At 48.7% G+C, this 21,150-nt stretch overlaps 1 protein-coding gene across 3 annotated transcripts in view; it reads left to right on the top strand.

The window, feature by feature from the left end:
• The first annotated feature begins 15,936 nt into the window (after positions 1-15,936).
• The window catches only part of LHPP (phospholysine phosphohistidine inorganic pyrophosphate phosphatase), a 127,373-nt gene continuing 122,159 nt past the window's right edge, over positions 15,937-21,150 (top strand). For all 3 annotated transcript variants that reach the window (XM_038579041.1, XM_038579043.1, XM_038579044.1), the window contains exon 1: positions 15,937-16,061. In XM_038579041.1, coding sequence (XP_038434969.1) covers positions 15,937-16,061 — 125 coding nt within the window. The remainder of the gene's footprint in view (positions 16,062-21,150) is intronic.

Consider the following 21,150-nt stretch of genomic DNA (forward strand, 5'->3'; position numbering starts at 1 on the left):
CTGCTTCTCCCTCTGCCTAGGTTGCTGCCTCTGTGTGTGTGTGTCTCATGAATAAGTAAATAAAAATCTTTTTTTTTTTTTTTTATGATAGTCACACACACACACGGGGTGGGGCGGGGCAGAGACCGAGAAGCAGGCTCCATGCAGGGAGCCAGACGTGGGATTCGATTCCGTGTCTCCAGGATCGCGCCCTGGGCCAAAGGCAGGCGCCAAACCGCTGCGCCACCCAGGGATCCCAGTAAATAAAAATCTTAAAAAAAATAAAGATGAGGAAATTGAGAATCAGAGATGAGAAGAGCCTTGCCCGAGGTTACGGTTGACCGGTGACCTCGGCCGGATTTGAACCGAGAGGTCTTCTTTTCCGGGACCCTTTCCAGTATATCCTGCCCTGTCCCAAACGGAGGGAGACGAAACCTGCCCTGTGTCCCAGGCTTTCCCTTCTGCCCCAAACGGGGGGCCTAACCGCGGGGGGTCAGAGAGGAGTAGGGGGGATAGGGGCCCCCGCTAGGGTGTCCCGCCGCTTTGGAAACCTTGGCGCCTTGCGGGTTCAGAGCCATGTGAGCTAGGTGAGCCAGGTAAGGCAGGTGAGCCAGGTGGCTGGGGGGGGGGGGGGGGAGGCTGCCCTGGCTGAGTCGCCAGGCACAACCCTGAGGCCCTCCAGTCCTTCTTCACAGTCACAGATTCAATCATTCGCAACAGAAACTGGGTCCCTGGGACCCAGGCTGCGTCTTTGGCCCCACCTCCCCTTCTAGCCCCAAGAAGAAAAAAGATTCAAAGATGCTTGTCTGGTTTGAATTTAAGGTCAGAGAACAGGGATGATGGAGCGGGTCTCCCTTCCCCCCCCCCCCCCCCCCCCCCCATCCCGTGGACTCCTGAAACTTCCAGCAGCCAGGCCCATCCTAACGTTCCTTTTTCTTTTTGTGGCTTGGGGGTCAGTCTAGGAGCAGGGATCATTTGCCCCAGCGGCAGATTCTGAGGCTTCTCCTACCCCTCTGCCCAGAACCACTTCTAACTCTGCTGCTCCTTTCTTCCCTGCCCCCATGGGGCTTCCAAACAATGACTTGGCAATTAATATTGTCCGAGAAGGTAGCAGTAGGAAGAGGAGGAGAAACTCCCTCATTAAAGTGCGGGGGTGGGTGGGGCGCTGTTAATCCCATCTGTTATTGAAGGGAAGACCCTACGTGCCGGCCCCTTGTAGCTTTTCTCATTCAAACCTGTGGCCCCTCCCAGAGGCGGCCCCTGTATTCCCTGCCGATTTTAAAGCCCTGCCGAAATTCAAACCGGCCCTGGTCCTAAAGCTATGATGGATTGTGCTTTTACGGGAAGGCAGGAAGGGAAGTGCCCTGCCCCAGCCCCCCTGGCCCACCTCCCACCAGAGGGAATGCACGCCCTGTGAAAACCAAAGAAAAGGTGGCCCTGGAAATAAACAGTGGCACCCAGGAACTTGGATTGCACATCACAGAACCTTCCGGAACACATACTGATAGGGTAACTTTGCTTTCTGTTTTGACAACTCTTTCTCACCCAGATCTCACTTGATTTTTTTTTTAATATCCTTTTCTTTCTCCCTCCCGCCCCATATTGATCCCGGCCTCCTTTTACTTTTTTCCCACCCACATTCACTTCTCTTCCACATTTAGGTTCTTCAGGGTAGAAATAGATACCTTAAGGTAGCTCTAGAAGGGATATTTGTGGCATCCCACGATCTGTCTTCTTATCTGTTCTCTTGTTAGCAACCTTGCAGCCATTTCCCCCCTGGGTAGGTGGGCTGGCATTCCAGAGGCACCCTGTACCCAAACCAGGGCGACAGAGAAAGCTGCAGTCAGCCAGGAGCAACCCCCATCTGGGTCATTTTCATTTCACTTTATAAAATGGCTCAAAATTTTTTTGTTTAAAAGATATGAATCACCTTTCCTTCGAGGTCGATAGGTATTAAATTTAGAAGAGGAGCAGCAAAGGGAGAAGCAACAAATTGGAGACAAAGACAAGAGCACAGAGAAACCATGTTTTTAAAGACTCAATCTTTAAGGACTTCTTTTAGCTATTTTTAATTTTCCTGGCCTTTATTTTTCCCCCTATATTTCTGATATATGAGCTCAGTCCAGCACAAGTTATGCGTGTGGCTTCTGGAAATAGATGACTCATTAGAAACACCTTTCTGTCTCCCATCAACATTGAAGGAATAGAAAATATGCCCTCTTACTCACCCAACTTAGAAATTCCTCCACCCAACAAATAGGCAAAATTCATCAATTTGGTGAGGGGAAGGGGGCCTTAGGGAATTGTCTTTCTGGCCACTGCTTTGTAAATGACCAGGAGCTAGCGAGACCTCCCATAGGTACAATCTGGCCTTGTGTTCACTCACTAACATCCTCACACGTGTATCTCTACACGAGGTGTCCCTATATAATAAATATATCCATATCCAGCAAGCTGCCTTCCCTCTGTGCATGGAGTTGATTTGTTTTTTCAACATGGGCATTAACATTCTGCCTGAGTGCTGTCTTTAAATTGCTTTGATGCTAGGTGGGTTCCAACCCTGACCTGTCCTGATGGCAAGTGATGGCTGTAACAAGCTCAGGATCAATATTCATAGCGGGTGTCCTGGGCTGATAACACTATCCAAGACAATGTTCGCTATCAGTGCAGACAGCTGAGATATTGCGCCATTAGGGATGTTGTGTTAAATAACCTGATCCATTTCTGGGGCTATTTAATGAATTTCACAGTTTAGATAGTATCTTTAAGGAGAAGGCAAAGGCTATTCCGGAGGCACTGATGCAAATCGATGGTGCCAAGCTTCCCGAGCTATTCCACAAACAAAGTGGCCTATAATTCCAGCACAGCCTTGAAGAGCTGCTGCCTGAGACGTGCACAGGGTGAGCATGGAAAGAATTTGCTGTTTATGCAGAGGGAGAGCAATATTATGAGCTGTGTCAAAGCACCTTAGATAAAATCTTATGTTCCTGAAATAAAATAAACAAATTCTCTAGGTAAAACCCTGCAGTTTGGGCCAGCCCCCTGGGTAAGACATATATGCCAAAGAGACAGCTTCATAAGGCAGGGCTTGGTGACAGAAGGAGAGAAGTCAACTGCGGGGTGGCCGTGTGGGCAACCCCATTACTTGGGACCTCGGCCAGCTTTCCCCAAAGTATATTTCAATTCAAAACCATTCTGCAAAACGGGGAGTATGTGTGTGTGTGTGTGTGTGTGTGTGTGTGTGTGTGAGGCTCTGGGTTGTAAAAGGGAACTACTGATAGTAGCAGAATCAGGTGTTAATGTTTACTTGACTCCACACCCCTTGTTGCCCTGGAGAGTTCATTTACAATTAAAGGGTAGCATTTACAGTTTCCCACCGGGGCTTTGAACTCTGGCTGCCAAGCAGAGCAAGTATTCCTTTTAAAAACCCACCTCGGAGACTTTGATTTGTGAAAGCTCAAAGGGTAGCCTTCCCACTGAACCCCATTGCAGCCAAAAGAAAGATGGGTACTCAACATATTTTGCTTTAAGAAATCAATATTTTTTCTTGGAAATCAACAGGTTAAAAAAAACAACTTTAAAAAAAATCAACTTCTTTATCTCAGAAATGTTGGGGAAGCATCAAAGAGGATAAAGCAGCAGTTATATTGATAAGTAGAATACATGTTAATTGCTTCTGATGATGATCCTTTTTGGGAATTTGCTCTGGACCAGGCACTTGGCTAAGCTCTTCGCTCATTTTGGGTTATTTCATCCAATCCTTCCCCACAACCCCACACAGCAGGCACTGGTATTGTCGCCAGTTTGTCCACGACCCCAGAGTTAGGAAGTGGTAAAGCTGGGATCTGACCCCGGAGCGGTGAGATTTCAGAACTAAGGGAATCACATTCCTGCCCCAGGGTGAAATCTAATCATAGACATTTATCGAATGGTTTTCCTTCAAAGTTACACAGAGAGCTGGGATGTGTAAGAAGACCTGCCGGAAAATACCTGAGCCCAGCCCTGCCTGGGAGGGTACGCTGGTGATCCAGCTTTGGCATTTCTTATGTTCATTGTTTTTTAACGTTCCAAGATACTCCTGGGAGGAGCCCAAGACAAGGGAATTTCCAGGCAAACCAAATTGCTCTGGGCACCTGGAAAAGTAGAGACATGTAAGTGGAAGAAGGAGAATGGGGGGACGGGTGGGAAATACCAAGTGACAAGATGAGGACATACGGGGAGAGAACTGATAAGGGACAGAGCCAGAAGGAACAGGGACATGAGTGCAGTCTGGGCTCTTGCTGACCGTGAGCTTCGAATGCCATGTTAACGCCCTTCCCCAAGGAGGCACACGCAGAATAAAGATGAGGAAGCAAGGTGGGACTTTGCAGGTGTATGAAGCACCTGCTTTCGTGTTGAATGGAGGTAAGTACGGTCCATCGCTCGGAGGCAGTCTCCTGCAAGGTAGGTGTCAAAGCCCTCTGTTCCCCACAGCTGTGTCTAAATTTCATGCCTTCAACTTCTTTTCCTTGGTCTCCCCGCCTCCAGCCTTCCACCTCCGCAGGCTCTTCACCTCGCCTGGGTGTGCAAACCCCCAGCCGAGGGCCCGGCCGTGGCCTAGGGGTGCAACGTCAGCTGGAGGGGATCAGAGCTGCCAGATGTCCATGCTGCCCGAAAGTAGCTGGGAAGCTGGGTTCGTACGTGAGAAGTCCAAAGTTTTATTTTTATTTATTTATTTATTAAAGATTTTATTTTTTTATTCATGAGAGACACGCACACACACACACAGAGGCATAGACACAGGCAGAGGAGAAGCAGGCTCCATGCAGGGAGCCTATATTGCAGGACTCGATCCCGAGTCTCCAGGATCAGGCCCTGGGCCGAAGGCGGCGCTAAACCGCTGAGCCATCTGGGCTGCCCAAGTCCAAAGTTTTAAATGCTGGCCACCAATTCAAAATGTTGAAAAATTAGCCCATCAGAAACACATCTGTGGGGACGCCTGGGTTAAGCATCCGACTCTTGGTTTCAGATCAGGTTGTGATCTCGGTGTCCTGAGATAGAGCCCAAGTTGGGCTCCATGTTCAGCAGGGAGGCTGCTTGAGATTCTCTCTCCCTCTGCCCACACTCTCTCTTTCTCTTTCAAATAAATAAATACATCTTCATGGAATGCCTGGGTGGCTCAGCAGTTTAGCGCCTGCCTTTAGCCCAGGGCATGATCCTGGAGTCTCAGGATGGAGTCCCCACGTTGTCGGGCTCCCTGCATGGAGCCTGTTTCTCCCTCTGCCTGTGTGTCTGCCTCTCTCTCTCTCTCTCTCTCTCTCTCTCTCTCATGAATAAATACATAAAATCTTTTTTAAAAATACATCTTAAAAAAACCCTAGCATGTCTGTGGGTCCCAAGTCTGTTATTCTTGCTGTGCTCACGCCAAGTGACCTCATCACTGCTCACGGCATGTCCATAGCTACTGTGATCCACGGGGTAAAGACAAAATGCCTTAGCTCCGAATGTGAGGTTCTTCACAATCCAACCCCACTGCCTATGCAACTCTGATCCCTGGGCTGTGACGGTTCTTATGAGATATGCCTGGGTCTCCTGCCCATGCATGCTGCCTTCTCAGAGGCCCTGCCCAGCCTCTGGGTCCCGGTGAGTGGGCAATGGGCCAGGCTGGGAGTGAGGGGACACCCATTCCCGGGATGCCTAAAGCAGTCAGCTCAACCAGGTGAGCTGGACCAGTTAGGTCCCAGGAGTCTGATCCCAGGAGTCTGATCAAGACCCATGGACATGTTTCCTGCCAGTGGTGGGTGCTTGAGCTCACTGGGCAAGAGATACGGAGATGGGGCGACTGTTGTGGGACCACATGGGCATGGAAGTAGTGAGGAAGTAGAGACTCAGTGGGAGCCGGGAGAGCAGAACAGAACAGATGTGCAGAGCACAGCGGGGAAGCTATGATAGACACAGGCAGATGGGCGAGCACCAGCCACTGTCTGCGCTCCATTCTTCCAGAGGCCAGCCCTACAGCTGCTTCTGGGTTCCCTGTGAGCCTCTGTGCATCCTTACAAACATTCCCCCTCACGTTGATGAGGGCCACCCTTATTAGTCAAGGTTCTCCAGGGAGCCAGCTGCAATCTGCTGCATGGATATACAAAAAGAGAGAGAGAGAGATGGAGATTTTTATTTTTTTTTAAGATTTTATTTATTTTTTTGAAGGAGAGCAAGAGTGTGAGTTGAAGGGAGAGAGACAGAGGGCAGAGGGAGAAGCAGGCCCCTGCTGAGCAGGGAGCCCAACGCAGGGCTCGATCCCAGGACCCCTGGATTATGACCTGAGCTAAAGGCGGGTGCTTCACTGACTGAGCCACCCAGGTGCCCCAAAATACGGAGATTTTTAAAGTAGGGAAGTGGGACTCCTGGGTGGCTCAGCGGTTGAGCGGCTGCCTTGGGCTCAGGACGTGATCCTGGAGTTCCAGGAGTCCCACATCAGGCTCCCTGCATGGAGCCTGCTTCTCCCTCTGCCTGTGTCTCTGCCTCTCTCTCTGTGTCTCTCATGAATAAATAAAATCTTTAAAAAGGTAATAAAGTAGGGAAGTGGCTTCTGCAGTTATGAGAGTTGGCAAGTCCCAAAATCTGCAGGATGTGTCGGCAAGCTGGAGAGCCAGGAGAGCCAATGGTGTAGTTCTGGTCTGAATGTCAGCAGGCTCGAGCCCCAGGAAGTGCTTATGTTTCAGTTTGAGTCTGAAGGCAGGAAAAAAGCCTTTGTCTCAGTTTGAAGGCTGTCGCTGTCAGGCAGCAAGGACTCTCTTACTTGGGGGAGAGTCAGTCCTTGGGCACTATTTAGGCCTCCAATTGATTGGACGAGGCCCACCCATATTGGAGCAGGCAATCTACTTGATTAAGTCTGCCAATTGCAATGTTTACATCCGCTAAAAGCTTCATGGACACACCAAGAGTAATGTTTGACCAAATATCTGAACACACTAGGGCCAAGTCAAGTTGATATACAAAATGAACTATCATGGCAGCCTGGGGTGGCTCAGCGGTTTAGCGCCTGCCTTCAGCCCAGGGCCTGATCCTGGAGACCCGGGATCGAGTCCCACGTCGGGCTCCCTGCATGGAGCCTGCTTCTCCCTCTGCCTGTGTCTCTGCCTCTCTCTCTCTCTCTGTGTCTTTCATGAATAAATAAAATCTTAAAAAGAAAAATGAACCATCACATACCCTGAGGTGACTCTAGTCATGGCAACGAGAGGAACCCTGGATAGAGCTTGCTCTCACACCTGTGTGTGTCGCTCCAGCAATATTCTATCAATCCCACACCTGCCGGGGAACCTGCTTTCAGCTTCAAGTCTCTTGTGTTCGAGTGCTCTTTCCTCTGGGAGGCCTGCCCTGCCCTGCCCGAGCTGACCCTGGCACTCCTTTCCAAGGGGGGCCCAGCCTTCCAGCCAGCCTTGGTAGACATCACTTCCTTTTGTCTGATAAGCATCCTCATTCCTTTTCTGGCATTGGTAGTTTGACTCTGCTCAGATCACCCTCCTTCCTAGGTGGGACTGCCAAGGAGGGCTCCACCTTGTCCTGGCCTTGGAGTGGGAGTGGGCTCCTACAGGACTCTTCAGGTTCTCTCTCCTGGGAATCTGAAGCAACATGGCACTGAACTGGGGCTGCTTGATCTCAGCAGTAATGCCTGAAAGAAGTCATCTACTAATTTTCACTCTGGAGCTTTTGGTTCTAGTACTTTTCAAGGTCTAGTTATCCAGCATTTTCTTTGATTCTGTAAATCATCTTACAGCCTTCCCAAGGTTCACCATGCCCTCTCGCATTTTGGAATTCAAATAGCCAGGGTCCAGAGATGCTGATTGGCACAGCCTTTGTCATACTATATGGGGTACAGACTGTCTGGTCCTTGCACTTTCCTAAAGTTGCGACCCACACTGGGGTGCCTGGATGGTTCAATGGGTTGAGTGTCTGACTCTTGATTTCGGCCCAGGTTATGAGCTCAGGGTCATCACGCTTAGCAGGAAGTCTGCTTGAGATTCTCTCCCTCTCCCTCTGCCCCTCCCTACTTTCCATAGGCTCACTCTCTCTCCTTCTCTCAAATAAAATAAATAAATAAATAAATAAATAAATAAATAAATAAATAAATAAATAAATAAATAAATCTTAAAAAGAAAAGTTGGAGCCCACACAGCATTTGTCTTTGTGCCCATCAACACCCTGGCATTTAGCAGATTGAAGATTCCAAAGGAATAAATAGTGGCCCAATAGCATAAACCCAAAGCCCTATAGTCTGATTAAGATGGATCAGAAACCCCACACCTTAAGAGGTGGTATAGGCTAAGCTGAAAATAAAATTTGGGGGTGCCTGGGTGGCTCAGTCAGTTAAATGTCTGCGTTTGGCTCAGGCCATGATCCCAGGGTTCTTGGATGGAGCTCCGCAATCACATTGGGCTCCCTGCTCAGCAGGGAGTCTGCTTCTCCCTCCCTCTCCCTCTGTCCCTCACCCTGCTTGTGCTCTCTTACCCTCACTCTCTCTCAAATAAACAAGATTTTTTAAATCTTTAAAAAATTAAAAAAGGAAAATAAAAGAAAATATAAATAGGACCCAGAAATGTGTAGGTATGCACATGGTTAGGTTCTCCATGGGTCCTCCTTCCTCAGGGGAAATCCCGTGCCTTTGCGGAATAACTTTTATGCTCTTAAGCAGGCCTGCATGCTGGGCAACCATGCCCTTTGCAGAAGGAAGTTGTAGGGGTAGGGAAGACTGGGTGGCTTAGCAGTTGAGCACCTGCCTTCGGCCCAGGGTGTGGTCCTGGAGTCCTGGGATCAAGTCCTGCATTAGGCTCCCTGCATGGAGCCTGCTTCTCCCTCTGCCTGTATCTCTGCCTCTCTCCCTCTCTGTGTCTCTCATGAATAAATAAATAAAATCTTTTTTTAAAAAAGAAAATTGTAGGGGTAGAAGGGATGGGAGGAAAGAGATTATGTAGTCTCTCCTTATCCAGCTCCCAGTTGGCAGTGACGGCACCCAAGGCCGCAGGTCCTACAGCTATAGGTCTTGTGCACCTGTATTAAGAAGTCAAGTCCTAAAAAAATAAAAAATAAAAAATAAAAAATAAAAATAAAGAAGTCAAGTCCTAGGGTGTTAAAGCTTCCACCTCCACCACTGCTAGCCTCTGAGTACAATTTCTTTGCTGCTTCCCCTTACTCCTACCCATACCTTGGGAAGTAGTCTCTTCAGTAAAAAGTCCTCATGTGAGTGTGCTGATGGTCTGATACCAGATCCATATAATTCAGCATACTTAAAAATTTTTTTGGTGGGGATCCCTGGGTGGCTCAGCGGTTTAGCGCCTGCCTTTAGCCTAGGGCGTGATCTTGGAGACCTGGGATCAGAGTCCCACATCAGGCTCCCTGCATGGAGCCTGCCTCTCCCTCTGCCTGTGTCTCTGCCTCTCTGCCTCTCTGTGTCTCTCATGAATAAATAAATAAAAATCTTTAAAAAGATTTTTTGTAAGATTTTTATTTATTTATTTTTTTGAGAGAGAGAGAGAGAGCACAAGTGGGGGGCAGGAAGAGGAAGAAGCAGGTTCCTCATTGAGCAGAAAGCCAGACATGGGGCTCAATCCCAGGATCCCAGGATCATAACTAGAGCCTAAGGCAGATGCTTAACCGACTGAGCCACCCAGGCACCCCTTAATTCAGTATATTTATCTAAAACTAACTCCCTAACTCTGGGAAATGAACTAGAGGTGGTGGAAGGGGAGGAGGGCGGGGGGTGGGGGTGACTGGGTGGTGGGCACTGAGGTGGGCACTTGACGGGATGAGCACTGGGTGTTATTCTGTATGTTGGCAAATTGAACACCAAAAAAAATAAATTTATTATTAAAAATGAAAAATAAATAAATAAAACTAACTCCCTGCTATTTGTACAAACAGGAAGCAGGTGGCTCCATGGCCAAAGAGAGGCTGAAGAAATATGGAAATCCTGAGAAAGTATCACACATTGTGTCCTCTCCCACACACCTTTGCCCGGGTCACACAAAAGCAACAGAACTGACAGCCCGAGCCTCACCTCGGTGTTGGCTAGGAGACCCTGCCAGGCAGCAACAGGAAGGAGGGAAGAACCCGTGATGAGCATCATTTACAGCCTGTCCAATCAGTACCTCTCCTAACAACGTGCACATAAGTGAGCAAAGTCTTGAACATGTTCCTCTTCAAAGTGATCTCTTTTTAGGAAAAGAAAAAAGAAAAAATCCATCACAGGATCATAGAATATCAGAGCTGCCACAGGCGTGAGAGGTCATTCTAGAGTCAGGATCTAGACTCTGGTTACTTAAAGTATGGTCTGTGGACCAGCAGCATCAACCTACCACAGAGCTTGTTAGAAATGCAGACTCTCCAGACGCCTGGGTGGCTCAGCGGTTGAGCATCTGCCTTTGGTTCAGGGCGTGATCTGGGGATTGGGTCCCTCATCGGGCTCCCTGCAGGGAGCCTGCTTCTCCCTCTGCCTGTGTCTCTGCTTCACTCTTCGTGTCTCTCATGAATAAATAAATAAAATATTAAAAAAAAAAAAGAAATGCAGCATCTCAGGGCACCTGGCTGGCTCAGTCTGGAGAGCACACAACTCTTGATCTTGGAGTTGTGAGTTTGAGCTCCGTGTCGGGTGTAGAGATTACTTAAAAATAAAATCTTAAAAAAAAAATTTAAAAAGAAATGCAGAACTTCTTTTCACCCCAGACATACTGAACCAGATGTAGATTTTAATGAGTTCCCCCAGGAAATTCACGTGTATCTTAAAAATTGAGAAACATCCATCTAGATCCAGAGACCAACAGCATCAGCATTGCTTGGGAGCCTGTAAGAAATGCAGGTTCTCAGGCCCATCCCGGACCCCCTGAATCCAAATCTCTGTTTGAATATGCCCTTCAGGTGATTTTTTCTTTTAAAGATTTTATTTATACATGAGAGACGGGGTGGGGGGGGCAGAGGGAGAAGCAGGCTCCATGCAGGGAGCCCGATGAGGGACTCGATCCCGGGGCCCCAGGATCATGCCCTGGGCCAAAGGCAGGTGCTAAACCTCTGAGCCACCCAGGGATCCCCCTCTTCAGGTGATTTTAGTGAACATGAAACTTTGAGAGGCACTTCTCGACTGATGGCTCGCTCCTTTCTTTCTTTTCTACCATGGCCTACCTCAGTAACACGGAAGACCCCTTGGCCCACCCAGACCTTACTTGGTCTGGTCTCACTTTCCAGGGGAGACAAATTTTGATAAGAACAGAAGGTTCTGAGCACCTAGGTGGCTCAGTGATTGAGCATCTGCCATTGGCTCAGGTCAGGATCAAGTCCAGCATTGGACTCTCCACAGGGAGCCTGCTTCTCCCTCTGCCCATGTCTCTCCCTCCCTCTCTGTCTCTCATGAATAAAGAGATAAAATCTTAAAAAACAAACAAACAAACAAACAAACAAACAAACAAACAAACAAAAAACAGAATGTTCCTGTGGGGGGCCCTCGTTTTGCCTGCACAGTATGTATCTGTTCCTTCTTTGTCTTATCCATTTGGACTGCTTAAACAAAATGCTACAGACTGGGTGGCTTATACACAACAGAAATCTACTGTTCCCAGTTCTGGAAGCTGGGAGTCCAAGATCAGGGTGCCAGCGTGCTTGGGTTTGCTGCAACCTCTCCCAGGTTTCAGACTGCCTGATTTCTTGCAGTGCTGTCACAGGATAGAAGGGTGAGCTAGCTCCCTGGGTTGCTTTTATCAGGGTAGTAATCCCATTCATGAGGACTTCACCTCATGAACTCATCACTTCCCAAAGGCCCCATCTCCTCCTATTATCACATTCGGCATTAGGATTTCAACATACGAATTTTGTTGAGGACACAAACTTTTAGACCATAGTGCTCTGGTAATAGTGCCCTGATTTCTGCTGAGAGGCTTCTCCTCCCTAATTCCATGTGTGGTAAGACTGTGAATACAGGGTCTGGTAGGGCACCGAGGTCAGGCTGGATCATCATAGGGCCACGTCCCTCTGAACACAGACATGAGGAGTTTGGGGGCTCTGATACAAGAGGGCCAGAGTTCTTTCTGGAAATGTCAGACCAAGTTGAGGAAAAGGTTCTTCACCATGTGGTTTACCTGGGACTCCATTGGGCTGGAACTGTCACAGCTCTCTCTCCTAGCTGCCTGGAAAAAGCCTGACCACACTGAGAGAGAAGGAGGTCAACCCACACATGAGGCAGAACCAAGAAATGGAGAGCTGGAGAGCCTAGAACACTACCTTGGAACCAGCCATGCCTGAAGCCATCAATTGCTGGACTATCTGGTTATGTGAGCCAATACATTCCTTTGAAATTTAAGCCATTTGAAAGTGTGTTTCTGTTACTGGCAACCAAAGAGTCCTAGCTAATACAAGCAAATTCAGAAGGATTATACTACATCTACTATAGCAATACAAGATTGAATGGATTCACATATAAGCAGAAATTCAGACGTGATTTGTAGACTTATAATTGGAAGCATAATAGGCCCAAAGCTCTGCACACTAGAGTGTTAATGTGCTGCTTAACTAGCTCTGGCCTGAAAGGTATAAACAAGAGTCGATTGGATCAGGATCTGGAGGAAGCTTGTTTTCTTAGTATAAGGGCAAGACTCCGCTATTGCAGGCCCTTTGCCCTTTCTTTACCCTTCTTGCCTTAAATGCCTTCTTGCCTTAGATGTAGACATAATGTTTTAGGGGTACAGTAGGCACCTGGAGAACATGAGGGCAAACGCCTCATGCTAAGGATGGCAGAGCAGGAGATAGAAGTAGCCTGTGCCTGTTCCCTCATAGTCCTGGAAGCTCTTGTACCTGCCCAGCCTGCCTCCCTCTTGACTTCCTTCCTTTTTTTTTTTTTTTTTTTTAAGATTTTATTTATTTATTTTTGAGAGACACAGAGAGGCAGAGACATAGGCAGAGTGCAGAGAAGCAGGCTCCATGCAGGGAGCCCGATGTGGGACTCGATCCCAGAGTCCTGAGGCCACCCTGAGCCAAAGGCAGATGTTCAACCACTGAGCCACCCAGGCAGTGTCCCTTGACTTCCTGATAGATGAGAAAAGTAACTTATTTTGTTGAGCAAATATAGATGGATTTCTGTTACATGCAGCCAAATGCAGCCATAACTTATATAATGCCCTTCATGCATTATATCCAAAGAAAGGTCATGGACTTTTGGGCTAGGCCTGAGTCTATCAGTGGCCCATGATACCATGTTATCTTGGACCAATGTCATTCTTCAGATGAGGAACCTGAGTCCCTGTATTCATTTTCTATTGCTGCTGTAACAAACTCACAAATGTAGTAGCTTAAAACAACACATATTTACTATCTTACGGCTCTAGAGGCAAGAAACCCTAAAATCAAGGTGTCAGCAGGCCTGAATTCTTTCTGGAGGCTCCAGAGGAGAATCCATTTCTTTTCTTCTTCCAGGTTCTAGAGGCTGCCTGCATTTCTTGGCTTCTGGCATCTTCATATTCAAGGCCAGCAGTGCTGCATTTTTGGATCTCTCTCTCTATCTCTCTCTCTCTCTCAGTTCTGCTTCTATTGTCATGTCTCCTTCTCTGACTCTCCTGTATCCCTCTTTCCCTTATAAGGACTCTTGTGACTACACCGAACCTATTTGGGGTCACCTAGGATAACCTCCCATTTCAAGATCCTTAGATTAATTACATTAGCCTAGTCACTTGTGCCAGGTAAGGTAGGACATTCACAGGTTCTGGAGAGAAAGATGTGGATACCTTCTAGGGGCATTATTTTGTCTACCATAATCTAGGTATAGAAAGTGATTTGCCCAAGGTCATACATGGCCAGCAGAAGAGGGAGAACCATGGGCAGGCTCCCCACCACTGGCAGAAATGCCCTTGCTTCTCCTCCTTGTCATGAAGCTACAGGCCAGCCATTCTTCAAGGTTGGCTCAGAAACCACTGCTGCCCTCTGTGGTGAACAAGAGCCCATCCTCGTGGCTGTGTCTATGTTACTCGTTGGCACTTGGCACACATTTGGTCAGCAATCTTCAAGGCATACGTCTTGTTCTCTTCAGTCTTGGCTCAAAGGCAAAGATCACACCTTAGGTCTTTTTGCAACCCAGAGCCCTGAGCCCACAGAAGTTCAATACATGTATATGGAGCATGATGTTCATGGCAGATTATCCAGACTGATTCACTTAGCTCCCCTACCACAGAATCTGGAAGGCTAAAACCTGCATTTCCCAGACTCCCTTGCACGTTGGGCTAGGTTCCACCAAGCTAAACAAGGTGAAAGCAACGTAGGTGGTAGCCTCAGGTGGAGAGCCTCCTTTAAGGGCACAGTGGTGGGCAGATTTGATTCTTTGGGGCCTGTACTTCCCCTGGCATCTTAGGAGCCAAGTGATGGAGCAGTACTCCAATGGAATAATGCAACTGGGTGTTTCTCATAGCTGCATGGCTCTTGGCTGTATAGTCCTCGAGCTTGGAAACTCCAGTTCCCATGGAAATCTGTAAGCTTCTTACTGCCTCGTATAAACATAACCCTTTAGCTGGAGTGGTTTCTATTTTCTGCAACTAAGAAGCATGGCTAACGTAAGGTCTAATATTCTTTTCTCCCACAACCAGATTATAAATCTCCAAAGAATGGGAACTACATTTTACATCTCTCCTATAAAATCAACAGAGTACACAGTTCCCCAGTAAACTTGGCACATGATATGCACAATTAAGTTCTAAGATTCTGATGAATTCTTCATCCTATCTGTGACTCGAGAACCTAAATGAAGTAGCCATTCTACTATGGTCTTCTTTTGATACCTCAAAGCTAAGTCACACCCAGAGAAGTCTGATTTTTTCAAGTTTTAGTTTATTTATTTTAAGATTTTATTTATTTGACGAGAGAGAGAGAGAGAGAGAGAGAGAGAGAGAGAGAGAGAGCACAAGCAGGGGAAGCGACAGGGGAGAGGGAGAAGCAGACTCCCCGCTGAGCGCAGAGGAGAGCCCAATGTGGGGCTGGATCCAAGGACCCTGGGATGATGACCTGAGCCAAAGGTAGATGCTTAACCCACGAGCCACCCAGACGCCCTTCAAGTTTCAGTCTAAATACCTGGAACGGTCAGAGGGCTAGTCAAGGAAACTTCCCCTTTTCAATTTTTATTTAATGCAAAAATTAGTTAATGGTAATTGGAATGTAACAATTCATCCATAAGGTCACTGGCCTAACACATTGCAACTTTCCCATTTTTTTTTAACTTTCCCATTTTGTTTCCAGCCCTATTCCTTTGAATCCTTAATTTTGCAGAGCTGAAGTCCACACTGCAGTTTCGTAGTCTGTTTTCTCATATAACACGTGCAGTTTCCATGTCGTTGCCTTGTCTTCGTCTTCATTTTTAACGGCATAATGTTTCTTTCTATAGCCATGTCGTACTTGCTGGCACATGGACTCTTGCAGCTTATGCTGGCATGATAGCTTAGGTGCGCTCACCGACTTTCGAATCACTTCCTTAGCATCACTTCCCAGGCGCGCCATCATCCAGCCAATCGGTGCAACTACCTCCACTGCTTTTAGGGCTGTCACACTCTTCAGCCAAAGGATGAGGACACCAATGCAGCGCTGGTGTCTTTGATTTTTGCTACTTTTCCAGGTGCCTCCTTGTCTCGATTGGCCTTGCTCTGGTTTTTAGGGAGGTTGACTGTTGGGTTTTTTTGCTTGCTTTTTGTCTTTGCTTTTCCTGCCTTTTGTCCACTGAGCTCTCCTGGGGAGACGGCTCCCATTTCGGGGGCGTGTGACCCGGGAGTGGGGCTGGCGGCACCCGGGGCGCCCCGCTGGTGCGGCTGGCCTCTCCCCGCCGGTCCCGTTGGCCCCGCCCCGCCGGCCCCGCCGGCCCGCGCAGCCCAGGACTACATTTCCCAGGCGCCCTTGCGCGGCGAGCCGGGCCGCCGTTCCCCGCCGCGGGTTGGGACGCGGAGTCCGCGGCGACGGCGGAGCGCGATGGCCGCGTGGGGCGAGCGGCTGGCAGGCGTGCGCGGGGTGCTGCTCGACATCTCGGGCGTGCTGTACGATGGCGGTGAGGACGGCGGCTCGCCGATCCCTGGCTCCGTGGAGGCGGTGGCGAGGTGAGTGGGCCGCGGGGGGCGCGAGGCTCGGCGCTCCGCCGGGTCCCCCCGCCCACGGCTTCCGGCCGCTGCCGGGGGGCGTGTCGGGGGCGTGTCGGGGGCGTGGCCTCGGCTTGGCCCCGCCCCCTCCGCAGCGCCGCGCAGCCTGCACCCCGCACCCCGCACCCCGCACCCCGCGGAACGCAGAGCCTGTGCGGGTGCGAGCTGCGCTGTCGCCCGGGCCGCCCCTGGCTTCCTGCGGCTGCTGAGCGCTCGGGATGGGGCCGGGCAGGGTTGGGATGCGCTCTGAGTGCAAAGTCCACGCCGCTTTCCAAGACTTCGTGGCAGAAACGTAAAGAGCTCCTTGTGTTGCTTTTTAGGGATGACGTGTTGGAGTGATAAGGATTTGAATATATTAGGTTAAATAAAAGGTATTAGATTCCACCTGTTTTTTGCTTTTGTTGATGTGGTTCATAGAGAACCTTCAATCATGTATGTGCTGGCATCGATTGTTTTGGGGAGGGAGAGGAGGAGGAGGGCATCTTGCTCCCAGAAGACCGCACAAGGACCACCACGGACGGTTGGCACCACCGGACCCTCTGCTTTGTAGTTGCCATTGGCAGGACAGGCCAGTGCTGCCATGATTTTGAGGGGCAGCCCAGGAAGGGCTAATTGCCCAGGACCTGGCTTCCCAAACTCACTAGTTGGAGGGCCCTGGTTCATGGCCTGACCTCACTAGGACTCAGTTTACCTACCTAGAGATAGCACTTTTTTTTTTTTTTTAAGATTTTATTATTTATTCATGAGAGACACAAAAGCTGATTCCAGCTTTTCTCCAGAGCCGGTGGGACACATCTCTTCCCGACTCTGCATTCAGTGCCATGCCCGTAGCCCGAAATCAGCGATGGTGGAAGTATTTACACCATGGAAACCAGCAAACGCAACCAGGACCTGCCCAAAGCCCTCTCTGTGCCAGCGAGCCGGGTCTTTGACATTTGCTAGCACACCACTGCCCAGGGACCAGTCTCAGCTCCAGAGCTGGGGATTATCAGCAAAGTATGTCATGTCCTTGAACCTCAGTTTCTTTTTTCTTTTCTTTTCTTTTTTTTTTAAGATTTTATTTATTCATTCATGAGAGACACACAGAGAGGGAGAGGCAGAGACACAGACAGAGGAGAAGCAGGCTCCATGCAGAGAGCCTGATGTGGGACTCGATCCCTGATCTCCAGGATCACACCCTGGGCTGAAGGCAGCGCTAAACCGCTGAGCCACCCGGGCTGCCCTAGATGGCACTTAGGTGAGCGTCTTGGTCCTTCTCTGAGAGCCCACCCCACTGGTCTGTACAGGAGCCATACTGTCCTGTGTCACGAAGCAGGAGGTGTTTGAGAAGCCAGGAAGTCAGAAAATGGAGACAGGGCCTCCAGGAGAGCATGTGAAGGACAGCTCAGACCTGGGAGACTCCCAATGGCCCTGGGAGCTTCATTTCCTAAAGTCCAGGTTTAAGTCCTGCCCTTTGCCTTGGTGTCCCAAGGGCCTCACAGAAGCTCTGTCATGAACAAGACTGTGTTTGGGGGTTAACTGGACCTAGTAAGGGGGAGCATGAGACCACAGTCTTAGGGCTGTGAATGAGGCAGACACGTCTTCATGGGGCTCATGTCTGAGGCGGAAATGGACAGTAAACTTGGATGCAGACAAGTAAACATAAGGTTGGCTGGACGGTGACAGAGGAGAGGCTGGACTTCTCTGAGGAGAAGGCATTGGACGGAACTAGAGGGTAAGAAGGGCCATCTGGGCCAAGGGACAGAGGAAGTGCATTCCAGGTAGAGGGAACAGCAACTGCAAAGGCCTGCGGCAGAAGAGGGCTTGGCACATTCATGTTCACGGAACTGGAGACGGGGAGCATGGCCGTAGCAGGGACTTGTCACGGAGAGGTGCCTGATTTTATCCTCAGTGCCCTGGGAAGTCACTGAAGATCTTAGGCAGGAAAGTGGTGTGATCTGATTTTTGTTTTAAGGAACTTGAAATGTAAAAAGTGAAACTGTGTAAGTATCAAATGAAAACAGGAGAGATCTCCTTTGAAATCTTGGAGTAGAGGACCTTTATAATTATGCCCTTAAATCTAGAAGTCAACAGAAAAAAAAAAAATCAACAGCCTAATAGAAAAATGCATGCAAGATGTAAACAGTTCATAAGGAAGAAAAAATAAATGTGACCCCTAAGCATATGAAAGATGCTCAGCCTTACTTAGATAAGAGAAATGCAAATTGAAACAATGCCAATGTGCCATTTTTCTTCAATATGAGAAACTTGGCAAAAATGCACAACTTTGGGCATACGTTCTCTTGGTGAGAGTTTGTGGAAACAGAGCCTGTCTTGTGGAAGATACATTTGGCATTATCTGTTACCAGTTCCACTTCTGGAAATTGCCCTACCTCATACATGAGAAAAAGACATCAGTGCGAGGTCATTCGTGACAATAACTTTTGAAATAGGAAAACACTGGAAACAGGTCAAATATCCACCAATAGGGAAATGTCATGGCCCACCCATCTATGCAGTGGAATACCATGTGGCATAAATAGGAATGAGTGTGTGCCTGTCGTATAGACGTATTGTCAGTGAAGACAGCAAAGCACAGAACAGACTGGGCAGTGTCTGTCTTTTGGATGAAAAAAGGCAGAAATGCAGTGATGTGTTCCTGCTGCTGTGTTTGTGTAAAGAAACCGAGAGAAGAGTTTCACTATTTGAAGAGCAAGGGGGCGGACAATTGAGGGGTGCTGGGTGGTTGCTTCTTCATTGTACAGCTTTGTGTATTAACCTTTTTTTTTTTTAACGTTTTTGGACCACATGAATGTATCTCCTATTTGTAAATTTGAATTACAGGTATTTTGTTAATTATCTGTCATTAAACCTGGAAAAAAGGTACTGCACCAAAAAAAAATTACAAATATTTTAAGATCACTCTGGTTGCAAAATGGGGAATGGCCTGGCAGTGTAGTAGGTGGCAGGGCTCAAGAAAAGAGGCAGGGGAACCAGATAGGAGACCATTGTATGGTCCAGAGAGAGATGGTGGGATGTGGACCAGGGGGGTGGCAAGAAAGGAGTGAATGAAAGAGGTGTTTTGGAAGTAGGACCAGGACAGCCTACTGATGAGTATTGTGGGGGCCAGAGAGAAGATGGAATAAAGAATGACTCCCAGTGTTGGGTTAGAGCACCTGAAAGGATAGAGAGGAGTGGAGAGGGGGTGCAGGGCAGGTGCCCTGATGGCTCGTGATGTATGTGAAGTTTTTGGCTGAGTGCTCAGTGCACGATAGACCCCATGACAGCACAACATATATACATACGTTTATTAAAGTTATGGAATTCTTTTTTTTTTTTAAAGATTTTATTTATTTATTCATGAGAGACAGAGAGAGAGGCAGAGACACAGGCAGAGGGAGAAGAAGGCTCCATGCAGGGAGCCTGACATGGGACTCTATCTCCAGTCTCCAGGATCACGCCCTGGACTGAAGGCAGGTACTCAACCACTGAGCCACCCAGGGATCCTTTGGAATTCCTTTATTAAAATATAATTAACATACAATGTTTTATTGGTCTCAGGTGGACAACATATTGATTTAGCAGTTCTGAATATTACTCAGTGCTCACCGGGATGGGTGTAGTCACCATCAATCACCAAACAATGTTGTTACAGTATTATTGACTATATTGCCTGTATTTTCTGGGCGAGGCTGCTCTCAGAGGGTGCCTGTTCTGTGCTAGGTGTTCATGCTTTCCTCTCACTACCTTGTGTGGCCCCTGACAGTCTGGGCTGGGGAGGGGCTGTGGTTCCCCTTTGTTTTTTTTTTTTTTTAAATTTATTTATTTATTTATTTATGATAGTCACAGAGAGAGAGAGAGGCAGAGATATAGGCAGAGGGAGAAGCAGGCTCCACGCACCGGGAGCCCGATGTGGGATTCGATCCCGGGTCTCCAGGATCGCGCCCTGGGCCAAAGGCAGGCGCCAAAGCGCTGTGCCACCCAGGGATCCCTGTGGTTCCCCTTTGTCAGCTGAAGCCGGTGCAGCTCAGGGTTTGCCAGGGCCTCAGCTGGGATGGCCCAGGGACTCCGGCGACCCAAATCTGCCTGACTCCCAACAGCTGTGCCAGAGCCATACTTCGAGTCCTTTGTGGGAAGAGTGGGTATTGACAAAGGTCAGGGCTTCCAACAGGCCAACCTGAGGAATGCTCCCACCCTGACACAGACCTGCCAACCAATGGAGGCACAGATCCCAGGGTAGTGGTAAGGAGGGGTCTCTGGCCTGCTAACCTGTGTGGGTTCTGCGCTGGCACCTTCCCACTGATCGCCAGGAGGGTTTTCTTTTGATTTTGTTTATCTCAGGCTGATTTTTGTAGCTGGGATGTCTCTGGTAGCAGCTATATTGTGTAAATTTAACAGCTGTATACTAACAGTCTTAAAATATATCAGAGCCTGTTTTGTGGCTGAGAGGGGGATTTCCTTCCCTAGAGCAGGTGGTATTATTTTTGGTGAGGGTGCTCCTTATCCTGGGAGATTTTATCATTGTGCTGTCCAGGGGCCTGGAGACCTAATGGTCTCGTCCCTCCAAAACCTCCCGGGTTCCCATGCCACAGGACCAAGTCCCCGGCCTCCCCTGGTCCACTAGGGCCTTCTGTCTCTCTCTCTCTCTCTCTCTCTCTTTTTTAAAGATTTTATTTATTCATGAGAGACAGAGAGAGAGAGAGAGAGAGAGAGAGAGGCAGAGACACAGATAGAGGGAGAAGCGGGCTCCGTGCAGGGAGCCCGACATGGGACTTGATCCAGGGTCTCCAGGATCACGCCCCGGGCTGAAGACGGCCCCAAACCGCTGAGCCACCCGGGCTGCCCATCTTTTTTTTTTTTTTTTTTAAAGATTTATTTATTTATTTATTCATGATAGACAGAGAGAGAGAGAGAGAGAGAGAGAGAGGCAGAGACACAGGCAGAGGGAGAAGCAGGCTCCATGCCGGGAGCCCGGTGTGGGACTCCATCCCGGGACTCCAGGATCATGCCCTGGGCCAAAGGCAGGTGCTAAACCGCTGAGTCACCCAGGGATCCCCCTACTAGGGCCTTC

This window comes from Canis lupus, chromosome 28 (assembly GCF_011100685.1).
Source record: "Canis lupus familiaris isolate Mischka breed German Shepherd chromosome 28, alternate assembly UU_Cfam_GSD_1.0, whole genome shotgun sequence".
Lineage (NCBI taxonomy): Eukaryota > Metazoa > Chordata > Mammalia > Carnivora > Canidae > Canis > Canis lupus.